This window comes from Salvelinus namaycush, unplaced genomic scaffold (assembly GCF_016432855.1).
Source record: "Salvelinus namaycush isolate Seneca unplaced genomic scaffold, SaNama_1.0 Scaffold681, whole genome shotgun sequence".
In the NCBI taxonomy this organism is placed as follows: Eukaryota; Metazoa; Chordata; class Actinopteri; order Salmoniformes; family Salmonidae; genus Salvelinus; species Salvelinus namaycush.
This window is the reverse complement of record NW_024061399.1, coordinates 90,895-105,041: the sequence shown is the minus strand read 5'-3', so window position 1 is coordinate 105,041 and position 14,147 is coordinate 90,895. Positions and strand designations below refer to the sequence as shown.

General features: G+C 40.8%; 1 protein-coding gene across 2 annotated transcripts in view; it reads right to left on the bottom strand.

Annotated features, from left to right (window-relative positions):
- Window positions 1-13,767, bottom strand: part of LOC120042427 (protein FAM91A1-like) — a 42,016-nt gene extending 28,249 nt beyond the window's left edge. For both annotated transcript variants that reach the window (XR_005476101.1, XM_038987265.1), the window contains exons 1-2: window positions 13,537-13,767; window positions 10,518-10,602 (exon numbers count right to left, since the gene is read on the bottom strand). Coding sequence is in view for 1 of the 2 variants with exons in the window: in XM_038987265.1 (XP_038843193.1) it covers window positions 10,518-10,602; window positions 13,537-13,608 (157 nt within the window). In the remaining variant the exon portion in view is untranslated. The remainder of the gene's footprint in view (window positions 1-10,517; window positions 10,603-13,536) is intronic.
- Between the last annotated feature and the right edge of the window lie 380 nt (window positions 13,768-14,147).

The window sequence follows — 14,147 nt, the reverse complement described above, 5'->3', positions numbered from 1 at the left end:
CAAATTTCGATCAGCAGTACCGAGTATGGGTAAGAATTCTTGTTTAAATTTATGTGCATAGATGACATATGAATGACAGTGAAGTAAATATATGTGGCCATAATTTTGCTCCGATAGTCCGGCAGAGACCGGTCCGGCTGAGTCCGGTAAGGGGACAAAATTGTGTTTAGAATCCTAAGTCCGGCAGAGACCGGTCCGAATAAGTTCGGTGGGGATATGTGGTGTTAGATACGCCGTGGTGTTAGATACGCCAGTGTTAGAGACACAAGTATGTGGTGTTAGATACGCCAGTGTTAGAGACACAAGTATGTGGTGTTAGATACGCCAGTGTTAGAGACACAAGTATGTGGTGTTAGATACGCCAGTGTTAGAGACACAAGTATGTGGTGTTAGATACGCCAGTGTTAGAGACACAAGTATGTGGTGTTAGATACGCCAGTGTTAGAGACACAAGTATGTGGTGTTAGATACGCCAGTGTTAGAGACACAAGTATGTGGTGTTAGATACGCCAGTGTTAGAGACACAAGTATGTGGTGTTAGATACGCCAGTGTTAGAGACACAAGTATGTGGTGTTAGATACGCCAGTGTTAGAGACACAAGTATGTGGTGTTAGATACGCCAGTGTTAGAGACACAAGTATGTGGTGTTAGATACGCCGTGGTGTTAGATACGCCAGTGTTAGAGACACAAGTATGTGGTGTTAGATACGCCGTGGTGTTAGATACGCCAGTGTTAGAAACACAAGTATTAATGTGTATTGTTTAATGACAAACGCTCCATGTACCAATAGGGTCGGATGTGTAAATGTCAACTGATTAATGGATGTTGTTTAATGATGAACATTGCTAGTTAAAAATAGGATTCCGATAGTCTTAAAGTGTATAAGCCTCATCCAAAAGCCTGAATATTCGTTCGGTGAAGGATGTAGTTAAAGTGAACAGTGGTAAATGATAAAGTGGTAACTATTCTAAGCCCGGCTGAGACCGGTCCGACTGAGATCGGTAAGGAATAGGTTCAGAGTGTTTGAGAGATCTCTAGCCTAATGTGTAAGTGTTGAAAGTATACTGATTAATGTGAGGTATTTTAAGTGATAAATATTGACTATATTGAATGAATGTCTAAATGATGTGTTTTAATGTGCTGATATAATCTGTTGGTTGCGCATTCCACAACGCCGTATAAATCAAATAATATATGTATAAAAGTACTAAACCTGTATATTTAACATTTGATAATGATTGGCAAATCCATATATTTAACCACAACTTTGAATTTAGCATTGAGTATTATAAAAGGAACGGGATAAAATTTGTACTTTCCCCACCGGGTGTGGCCGTATTAAATTATGCTAGAGAAAATTGGTTGTGTCATTTAGAGGGAAAATGTGTACATTATAGCTTTGAGATACTTTTCAAAAGTTGCTGAAAGTTATTGGTTTTTGGTTTAGGTAACACCAGAGAATTCGAACAATAAGTAAACGTATTCTAAACGTGATCTGTTTTCATTATGGGGAACAAAGAACGACTCGCAACCTGGTATGGCTGGCATGAGAGTTTTTAAAGGGACAGTGTACGTTTATCACAGTTGTATGGTTAGTACATGAAACATCGGGGAAATTTAAAACGAATGATTTAAGGGTATTATCATAATTATTAGGTTTTGTTTTTGTGGTAAACGTTTTGGGTTAAGGGGTTTTCCGTGTTCCGAGAGACAAGATAATATTAGGTGTTTTACTTTGAGTTTTATTTAGACAAGGGACTTTGTTAAGATAAAGGGTTCTTTTAGTAAATCTAGATATAGTATGAAACACGAATGTAAGGAGGTGATGTAACCTCTTGACCTGTCTTCATTGCATTTTCGTGTGGATTGATCACCCACAGGGGAAATGTAGTGAGGATAATGAAATTGTGGTCATTTGGGAATACTAGTTTTGAGGTAAATTGATATAATAGAGTTTATAACTCTTGACCATAATTGTAGTTTTAACCATAGAGGAGTCAGGATTCTGTTTTTAAACATTGGCTATGACGGTTTTGAATGGGCTGTTATTGAATTGGTTTGAACAGGAGATATTTTAAGCCTATAGGGCATGGAAATAAAAGTGATAGAGAGCTTATTAGTAAAGAAAGGAATTTATATGGTTAGCATTTGTTTTGGCCATAAGAAGATAGAGATAGGTTTATTAAGGTTATGTAAGGACTTTAGAGATTGACACTATAAGACATGTTGTTAATTTTAAATCCATGATTTTAGATCAAGTCAAAACAGTGAGACACTTAGTTAATGTTTGGGACCAAGCTACAGACAGATAAGGGAAAGGGCAGACAGAGTGGCCCTCCCCGCACTGCTGAGACCTTGAAGGTTTGAGAGCAGAGAAGGGAGTTTTGGAAGGGGCGCCAGGACAGAGATAACAGAATGGGTAGATAACAGTTACTGAATGGAGACAAAAGGGAGAATTGGACATGTGGAAAATGAAAGGGGCGGTCTTACATAATAATGTAGAACATAAGAATATTTTACTAAGTCATTATTTAGAATAGGTAAGGTTGATACCTGGGCAGAGCCAGGTATCAAACGGGGGAGGGGTACATTGTGGTCTAGGATAGGATGGGGCCTATTGGATAATAAACTAATTTTAAAAAATTCTAGCTAATAAATAGGCATAGAAGTTAAATATATAATCAGATAGAACAAATGACAAACTGTTTATTAACCAAACCTGTATGTCCAAGATTTTATGCATTACAGGTGAATTAAAGGAGAAGGTGATTCACCCGACCTGGGGGCATATCGCACTTGGAGGGTGAGACACACTGACACTGCCGAATGATCACAGAGTTAAGGAGACGAACCGTTGCTAATAGAGCTCGGGGATCAACTCCTTAATGAAGAATTCCTTTTCCCGTCATTCCATCCCTGTGTTTGTTCATAGAAGTGAAAGTGTTGCTTGGTCTCTGGCTGATGATGTGTTCTCTGGGAGAGGGTGGGGCTTTACAGGACTGCTTGTAGTCCTGAGCTGTCTGTTTAGGATACGATGGGGATGTTACCATCACAGTACTGCCAGAACCACCACCAGTTCCAACAGACCAGGTTCAGCCGGCCTCCTCCACCACTTCAAGACCAAGTCCCACACCATCACCTGAATTCTACAATCTGGTATAGGTAATAAATGTAAAAGACATCTCAGAGAGTGACCAATTGGGGACTGATTCTGGTTATGAGGGAAGGGAGAATATGTGGTTGGCCTATAAAACACTTAATAGAAAGGACTGTGTCGTATGTGGACATGCCAGACCTATTCTGGCTGCCCACCCAGTTGCCCTAAGTAATGGGGAAGTTTGGATGTGCATATTGGAAAGTTTAAGCCAAATTCAACCCTGTGTAAAACTCTGAGTCTTGTGTTCCCAGAAGTCCCTCCCCAGAAGGCACCGTGGGGAGTTAAGGCATATGGGGGATATTACAGCTGTAACACTGGTACAGGTAGAGGTATGGACTATGGGAGGTTCCCTATTGCTGCCTGCATCACCAATGTCACTATTAACTAGAGGTGTTGCTGATGTATGGTGGACCTGCCAGGCGGTTGACCCCATTTTGAAAGGATATTATCAGGGAACATGTGTTTTGGCCAGTCTGATAAACACCATTGCCTATTATTGAGGTTACAGCTAACCAACTTTTGGGAGCTGCACATGACAGAGGCTTGGGACCAACCCAGGAGTCGGCAGAAACGTGACGCTCCTTGGTCCAAGAGTACAGATAACATCCACACCAACCTGTTGGGGGTCCCAATAGGGGTCCCCCACGAATTCCAGACATTAAACAGGAATGATGGCCTGTGGCATCTGATGCCCATCATTGGCCCAGCTATTGTTGATGCTAAACAAAATGCCTGGGTCAATTATATCTACTATAATTAATAATGATTTGTTAAATACACCCACACAGCACTTACAGGGATGGCTGAACAATTGGATGCTACCTCTCAAACCAGTAGACAAAATAGACTAGCACTGGACATGATTCTGGCCGACCAGGCAGGTGTATGTAACAATACTAGTCCGGATGGGAGCATTTCAAAAGCTCTGAGTGGGTTGGCAAGGTTATCAGTGGAGGTGGGGGGTCTTGCAGGTGTGGAGGAGAGTGGACTGGTCCCTTGGCTGGGTGGTTGGTTTGGTAAGTGCACTGCAGTGATGATTACTGGATTTCTGACCCTAAGTTGTTGTTTTTAATATGCTCATGTTCCGTAATGCCTGTATCATACCTTGTTTGAAGAAGTCTGTTACAGATGTGGAAAGGGCCTATGGTATGATGCCGCTGCTTGATGCTCCAGTTGGAGAGGCTGATACGAAATCAAGCTTCCGCAGGAGAGTGGGCTGACAGGGGGGGACCCTTGGTTCGCTGTAGTTGATGTTGTCGAATGAATAAAAAGTGATGTTTGTCCTCCCTGTTGTGAAGGTTTTAAGTTCCCGGGTGGCGACGAGCCCACCTGGTACAGAGTGTATAGAGGGATGGACCTGAGGGTTTAACATGATCTAGCTTTTTATGTCACGTCTCTTTTGAGACGTGAAGAGAGGGAATCAAAACTTTTTCCTTCTGAAAAAGTTCCCCGTCTCTGCTTGTCTTAGCTTTTGTCACGTCTCTTTTGAGACGTGAAGAGAGGGAATTAAAACTTTCTCTCTGAGAAAGTTTCCCTGGTTGTTTACTTTTGCTTTTCTTACTCTTACCTAGTTTATGTCACGTCTCTTGTGAGACGTGAAGAGAGGGCATATGAAACTTTCTCTTCAAGAAAGTTTCTGCATATATTACTCCTGCTTGATCCCATGTTTATGTCACGTCTCTTAGGAGACGTGAAGAGAGGGAATCAAAACTTTATCTTCTGATAAAGTTTACTCTAATTTTGCCATTTATAGCTTTTGTCCTAGCTTTTGTCACGTCTCTTATGAGACGTGAAGAGGGGGATTTGTAATAAATACCATTTAAAATAACACAAGCATATTGCTATTACATTGTTATAACTAACTTCTTTCTAAGCAGGGTTTCTCACACACCCAGAGACAGATGGCTGACACAGAACATTCATAAACACTGATAAGAAAAGGGTGCAGACACACACACATACCCAAGGACGGAGGGCTGACTACGCACACACAAAATCTCCTGTTTAGCTGAACATTTGATAACAAAGAACTTTTGTTGCAAGACTCAGAAGGATGACGTCCAGCTCATCAGGACCAATCTGAGAAGACAACAACCTGATCAGGACCAACCAGAAAACCAGAACTTCCAGACTCAACCTACTTTCTGTGTTGTATAAAATGTCTATGGATTCTGTTATCTGGGCTTTTTTCTGGAGGTTCTCTATGAGCTGAATGAACGAGTCCATGCATGTTTGTACCAGATATCTTTACTCATAATTAAACTGTCGCTTGTCATACAATTTATCACCTTGTCTGAATCGATCCTTGACCGGCTCGCCCTTCTCCATATCTAATTATCAACACTAGCTAGGACTTTATGTCTGGTGTTAGCTAGTTACTGGCTAGCTAGGTCTTCATCTGTGTCTGGTGTTAGCTAGTTACTGGCTAGCTAGGTCTTTATGTCTGGTGTTAGCTAGTTACTGGCTAGCTATGTCTTCATCTGTCTGGTGTTAGCTAGTTACTGGCTAGCTAGGTCTTTATGTCTGGTGTTAGCTAGTTACTGGCTAGCTATGTCTTCATCTGTCTGGTGTTAGCTAGTTACTGGCTAGCTAGGTCTTTATGTCTGGTGTTAGCTAGTTACTGGCTAGCTAGGTCTTCATCTGTCTGGTGTTAGCTAGTTACTGGCTAGCTAGGTCTTTATGTCTGGTGTTAGCTAGTTACTGGCTAGCTATGTCTCCAGCCAGCATGGAGCAGTCAGTCAAAGTGAGCTCATGAATATAAGCTCCCCGCCCACTAAGCCGGTCTTTTCAAACTTCCTGGTAGTTAGTCATCAGAGAAAATGTTACTTTTCTCAAATTATGAGAAATTCTATCCAAAAATTGTATTATGGTTGATATTTTAGTCACTCAAAAGGCTATTTTACATGGGAATCAGAATGACTGTTCGGAACCTTAAAAATCTATTTATATATTTTTGTCAATGGCCTACACACAATACTCCATAATGTCAAAGTGGAATTGTGTTTTTATTTTGACAAATTAATAGAAAATGAAAAGCTGAAATGCCTTCAGTCAATAAATATTCATCCCCTTTTTTATGGCAAGCCTCAATAAGTTCAGAAGGGGAAAAATGTGCTTAACAAGTTAAATAATAAGTTGCATGAACTGTGTGCAATAATAGTGTTCAACATGATTTTTTAATGACTACCTTATCTCTGTACCCCACACATACAGATAATTGTAAGGTCCCTCAGTCGAGCAGTGAATTTCAAACACAGATTCAACCACAAAGACCAGGGAGGTTTTCCAAGGCCTCGCAAAGAAGGGCTCCTATTGGTAGATGGATTAAAAAATAAATAAAGCAGACATTGAATATCCCTTTGAGCAAGGTGAAGTTATTAATTACACTTTGGATGGTGTATCAATACACCCAGTCACTACAAAGATACAGGTGTCCTTCCTAACTGAGTTGTTGGAGAGGAAGGAAACCGCTCAGGGATTTCACCATGAGGCCGATGGTGACTTTAAAACAGTTAGAGGTTAATGGCTGTGATAGGAGAAAACTGAGGATGGATCAACAACATTGTAATTACTCCACAATACTAACATAAATGACAGAGTGAATAGAAGGAAGCAACAAGGAAGTAAAGTCATACTGCAAAACATGTGGCTAAGCAATTAACTGTTTGTCCTGAATACAAAGTGTTATTTGTTGTATTAGATTGTCCCCAAACATTACTGAGTACCACTCTCCATATTTTCAAGCATAGTGTTGGCTGCATCATGTTTTGGGTATGATGGTAATCGTTCAGGACTAGGGAGTTTGTGAGGATAAAAAAAAGAAACGGAATGGTGCTAAGCACAGGCAAAATCCTAGAGGACAACCTGGTTCAGTCTGCTTTCCAACAGACACTGGGAGACAAATGTACCTTTCAGCAGGACAATAACCTAAAACACAAAGCCAAATAACACTGGAATGTCTTACCAAAAGAGTAAATGCTCCTGAGTGGCTGAGTTACAGGTTTGACTTAAATCTGCTGGCAAGACGTGAAAATGTTTTTCTAGCAATGATCAACAAGCTTGAAGAATTATAAATTGGCAAATGTTGCACAATCCAGGTGTGGACAGTTCTTAAGAGACTTACCCAGAAAAACTCACAGCTGTACTAGCTGTCGAAGGTGATTCTAACATGTATTTTCTCAGGGGATTGAATACTTATCTAATCAAGATATTACGGTGTTTTATTTTTCATAAATGTTTTACAAATGTCCACTTTGACAGAGTATTTTGTAGTGATGCACCAATATTACATTTTTGGCCGATTCCGATATCCGATATTTTCCTTGACAAAAAAAACAGATACCGATATTAAACATTTCAGCGGCCTTTTAAGCATTGTAGTACAGTTAAATAGTTAACACACACACACACACACACACACACACACACACACACACACACACACACATGGACGCAGCGGTTTAAGGCACTGCATCTCAGTGCAAGAGGTGCGTCACTACAGTCCCTGGTTCGAATCCAGGCTGGACTCCTTTGGGAGTCCCAAAGGGCAGGGCAAAATTGGCCCAGCGTCGTCTGGGTTTGGGTTAGGCCGTCAACGTAAATAATAATTTGTTCTTAACTGACTTGCCTAATTAAATAAAGGTTACACCAGTTATTTTGTTGGCATCTACGTATGTCCCCATTAACAGTAAAACATAATCAAAACCTATTTCATCCACTTACTTGCTGTACTGTTTCGTTTGTTCATTTGTTCAGTCGTTTCATTCTCAACCAGGATTTCTATGGAACGCCGTTTGGGTCTTTGCATGTCAAATAAGTTTGTTGACCAATCAGGACCTGAATATGACTGCAATTTTTTACGTAGTTATTACACTAATCACTCATATTTTTATATGTCACAACGATTCATCAATACGTATGCTATGAAGCTGGTAAAGTTGTCTCATGCACCTACAGTGCTGGTCATAAAAAAAAGCTAGCTAGCTCATGGATGGAAACCATGTTCATCCCCAAAAACATAGCAAAATTACATGATCTGTTTCAGTAGCTGTCGTTAGCTAGCTAACTATATAGCTAGGTGTCATCATCTACAATAACCCTAATTTATAAGACAGTTCTTATTTAATTAATGGTGGTCGGACCCATCTATGTGAGGCTAGCCACAAAAAGGATTAGGGCAAGAGCTGATTATAAGGTTTTCCTGCTAACCTACAAAGCGTTACATGGGCTTGCTCCTACCTATCTTTCCGATTTGGTCCTGCCGTACATACCTACACGTACGCTACGGTCACAAGACGCAGGCCTCCTTATAGTCCCTGGAATTTCTAAGCAAACAGCTGGAGGCAGGGCTTTCTCCTATAGATCTCCATTTTTATGGAATGGTCTGCCTATCCATGTGAGAGACGCAGACTCAGGCTCAACCTTTAAGTCTTTATTGAAGACTCATCTCTTCAGTAGGTCCTATGATTGAGATTGAGTGTAGTCTGCCCAGGAGTGTGAAGGTGAACGGAAAAGCACTGGAGCAACGAACCGCCCTTGCTGTCTCTGCCTAGCCGGTTCCCCTCTCTCCACTGGGATTCTCTGCCTCTAACTGTATTACAGGGGCTGAGTCACTGGCTTACTGGTGCTCTTCCATGCCGTCCCTAGGAGGGGTGCCTCACTTGAGTGGGTTGAGTCACTTACGTGGTCTTCCTGTCTGGGTTGGCGCCCACCCTTGGGTTGTGCTGTGGCGGAGATCTTTGTGGGCTATACTCGGCCTTGTCTCAGGATGGTAAGTTGGTGGTTGAAGATATCCCTTTAGTGGTGTGGGAGCTGTGCTTTGGCAAAGTGGGTGGGGTTATATCCTGCCTGTTTGGCCCTGTCCGGGGGTATCATCGGATGGGGCCACAGTGTCTCCTGACCCCTCCTGTCTCAGCGTCCAGTATTTATGCTGCAGTAGTTTGTGTCGGGGGGCTAGGGTCAGTTGGTTATATCTGGAGTACTTCTCCTGTCTTATCCAGTGTCCTGTGTGAATTCCAGATGAAGCTCGCTGGCTGCTTATAACGTTAGCTTTGGGCAACAGGGTTAAGTAGCTGACTAGCTATTTATTTTCATGAACTGAAGTTCAATTTCAATAGACGAACAACTAGCTAATACTTACTCACAAGGATTCCTAAATCATTGCTAAGAATAATGAAAATGACTGCAGTTTCTACTGGTCATTGTTTTCAGGCTGGTTGTATTGGTGCTAGCTAGGTACCAAGCTAAAGCTAGTTACCACAGAAGTTACGGTCAAACAAATGATGCTTTATTACCATCGCGGTATTGTAAACATCGTTCGTGGCCGGTGTTTGCTTGTTAGCAGACTCTTTTGTACAGCTTGACACTGTATCTTCTTGGACACGCAAAGACCCAAATGGCGTTCCATAGTATGTATGTCGTGAAGCTAATAGCAGTAACGCTATTACCGCGTAACTCCGGTAGGGCAACATCTGAAAAATAGCGCACTTGGTAGTGTTAACTGGTGCTTGACCAGTCAGCGAAAGCCAACATCACCCACAGAGAACGGTTGATTGTCAAGGACAATGAATTCCATTATCTTGGCATTAATGGATTTCACCTTTGAGTTGTCTCTCTGAAATGTTCTGACTCTTTCAAATGACTGCTGGACTTGTTGACTGCTCGATCCACACAGCAGACATTGTGAGCTAGGTTAGGAACGCTGTGTTGCACGTATAGCGCAAAATCTTACGTGGCGTCATTACGTCATGTCCCTGCGTTATATAGGTATGCATGTCAGCTTTGACATCGGTTTTGCACATCGCCGTTAAACTAGACATCGGGCCGATGCCGATGTTGGCATTTTTAGCTAATATCGTCCGATTCTGATATGTTCACCGTTATATCGTGCATCCCTAGTATTTTGTGTAGATCGTTTACAAAAAAATGAAAATGAAATCCATTTTAATCCCACTTTGTAACACAACAAAATCTGGAAAAAGTCAAGGGGTGTGAACACTTTCTGTGCTTGCCCTGAAATGAGGGGTGGATATTGTAGTCTACAACATAGTTATTCTGGCAAGCCTGAGACTTCCATGCATTCCACTCCTCCCATGCTGACCCCTCCCACGCTGAATCCTCCCACGCTGACTCCTCCCACGCTGACTCCTCCCACGCTGACTCCTCCCACGCTGACTCCTCCCACGCTGACCCCTCCCACGCTGACTCCTCCCACGCTGACTCCTCCCACGCTGATCCCTCCCACGCTGACTCCTCCCACGCTGACTCCTCCCACGCTGACTCCTCCCACGCTGACTCCTCCCACGCTGACTCCTCCCACGCTGACTCCTCCCACGCTGACTCCTCCCATGGTGACTCACCTAGGTTATTGCGGAACCTTAGCTGGTTGCGGATACTGTACAACTGCACATGTTTCTCATATTCACGCTGCGAGTTCCCAACACTCTGTAAATGAAAACAGGACATTTAGATGCATTAATATACAAATTAAATATTATTTTATTTGTCACATGCCCCGAATACAACAAGTGTAGACCATACCGTGAAATGCTTACTTAGGAGCCCATAACCAACAATGCAGTTAAAAAGACAATTAACAAATAGATAAAAAGATAATAGTAACACAAAATAACAATAACGAGGCTGTATACAAGCTATATACAGGCTATATACAAGCTATATACAAGCTATATACAGGCTATATACAAGCTGTATACAAGCTATATACAAGCTGTATACAAGCTATATACAAGCTATATACAGGCTGTATACAGGCTATATACAGGCTGAATACAAGCTATATACAAGCTATATACAGGCTGTATACAAGCTTTATACAAGCTATATACAAGCTATATACAGGCTATATACAGGCTGTATACAAGCTATATACAGGCTATATACAGGCTGAATACAAGCTATATACAGGCTGTATACAAGCTATATACAAGCTATATACAGGCTGTATACAAGCTATATACAAGCTATATACAAGCTATATACAAGCTATATACAGGCTGTATACAGGCTATATACAGGCTGAATACAAGCTATATACAGGCTATATACAAGCTGTATACAAGCTATATACAGGCTATATACAGGCTGTATACAAGCTATATACAGGCTATATACAGGCTGAATACAAGCTATATACAGGCTGTATACAAGCTATATACAAGCTATATACAGGCTGTATACAAGCTATATACAAGCTATATACAAGCTATATACAAGCTATATACAGGCTATATACAAGCTATATACAGGCTATATACAAGCTATATACAAGCTATATACAGGCTATATACAGGCTGAATACAAGCTATATACAGGCTGTATACAAGCTATATACAAGCTATATACAGGCTGTATACAAGCTATATACAGGTTATATACAAGCTATATACAGGCTATATACAGGCTGTATACAAGCTATATACAAGCTATATACAGGCTGTATACAAGCTATATACAGGCTATATACAGGCTGAATACAAGCTATATACAGGCTGTATACAAGCTATATACAAGCTATATACAGGCTGTATACAAGCTATATACAAGCTATATACAAGCTATATACAAGCTATATACAGGCTATATACAGGCTATATACAGGCTGTATACAAGCTATATACAAGCTATATACAGGCTATATACAGGCTGAATACAAGCTATATACAGGCTGTATACAAGCTATATACAAGCTATATACAGGCTGTATACAAGCTATATACAGGCTATATACAGGCTGTATACAAGCTATATACAAGCTATATACAGGCTATATACAGGCTGAATACAAGCTATATACAGGCTGTATACAAGCTATATACAAGCTATATACAGGCTGTATACAAGCTATATACAGGCTATATACAAGCTATATACAGGCTATATACAAGCTATATACAGGCTATATACAAGCTATATACAGGCTGTATACAGGCTGTATACAGGCTGTATACAGGCTGTATACAAGCTATATACAAGCTATATACAGGCTGTATACAAGCTATATACAGGCTATATACAAGCTATATACAGGCTATATACAAGCTATATACAGGCTATATACAGGCTATATACAAGCTATATACAGGCTATATACAGGCTATATACAGGCTGTATACAAGCTATATACAGGCTGTATACAAGCTATATACAGGCTATATACAAGCTATATACAGGCTATATACAGGCTGTATACAAGCTATATACAAGCTATATACAGGCTATATACAAGGAGTACCGGTACCGAGTCAGTGTTCTGGGGTACGAGGTCATTGATTGATTGAGGTCATTTGCATATGTAGGTTTATTTAGGTGATTGATTGAAATACTGTGTACATGTAGGTAGGGGGTGAAAAGCAGAACGTCCAGGTAACCGTTTAATTAACTGTTCATCAGTCTTATGACTTTGGGGTAGAAACTGTTAAGGAGCCTTTTGGTCCCAGACTTGGATAGCTCCAGTACCACTTGCTGTGCGGTAGCAGAGAGAACAGACTGACTTGGTTGGCTGGAGTCTGATCATTTTTAGGACCTTCCTATGACACTGCCTGGTATAGAGGTCCTGGATGGCAGGGAGCTCTACCCAGTACATCAGTGATGTACTGGACCATAAGCACTACCCTCTGTACAGTAACATACACAGTAACTCAGTAAGTATTAACGACTACAGAAAGGTCATGTAGAGGTGATTGAATACTGCATTATAGAGCTTGCATAATAAACACAATGCATTCGTTCTCATTCATACCGCTGCTCTAAAAAAAAAAACGATGTCTCTGACATCTTGGCATAGTAGCTCAACGCTTATGATGAGGTGGGATTTGTTAACGATATGTAATAGTTATGAATAGATTATTCCGGTATTATAACAATTTCTTTGCTGATCAAAAACATTGAGTAACCCTAGTTGCTTGACATGGTAGATAATAGATAACACAATGCAGCTAATTTTCCTTCGGCCGCTAGCTGATAGCTGTTCAGCTATAATCATGACATTACACGACCTGTCAAAATCATGTGATTAAGAATTAGCTGCTACACCAAGCTAGGCAGCCAGCTAGTTGGGTAACGGAGCGGTGCTCTGATGATGCTTTCAGGTGAATGACAAAAATCACTGTCGTTGCAGTTGCTAATGAACGCACGGGAGAAAAGTTAACTGACAAGAGTTAAACTGGCTAGCTAGCTGTGGGATAGCTTTTTAGCTAGCTAGATCAGGGGTTCCCAAACGTTTAGTTTTTTTTGCCCTAACACTACACAGCTGATACAAATAACCAAAGCTTGATGATGAGTTGGTTATTTGAATCAGCTGTGTCGTGCTAGGGGAAAAAACACAACGTATGGGAAACCCTGAGCTAGATCACATACCTGTTTGACATTTGCTGGTAGCTTGTTCCACGGATAATTCTGCCTAATGTGAAATTCGACGTCCGTGTTCATTGCTAGCTAGTTTGAATCGGGATCCACGAAACGAACAGCAGCGGGTTTTTGGCAAGTCCAAGATGACTATACCCGCATAAACATAAAAAAATTATACAGTAATTTAATAATCCGAATGTTTCCGATCTGAAGATAGCAAATTTGTCCTTTTCAATAAATGTCCACTTCCTTGTTGTATTTTGAACGATCGTTCGTCACTTCCGTCCGAGGTGTAACCAACTGAAACATGGCGGTTGATGTGAACACTGACGGAATTATTATTTGCTCAAACTCACTACGTTTTCTTGTTAAAAGGAAGCTAATCACACGGTTGGCTCCATTCCAGCAATGTGTACTCGACCTTGTAAAATACATGTCCTGTATTATTTTTTACATAGTTTATATGACCACTATGCTCTGTCTAGCTAGTGGCTACAACTGTCAAACTATCACACCTGTCCACATGAAACTGGTCTGACAAGGTCTAATTGAGAAATGTTTTATTTTTATATAAATAAATAAATAAATAAATAATAACCAGTGGCGATTTTAGCAATTAC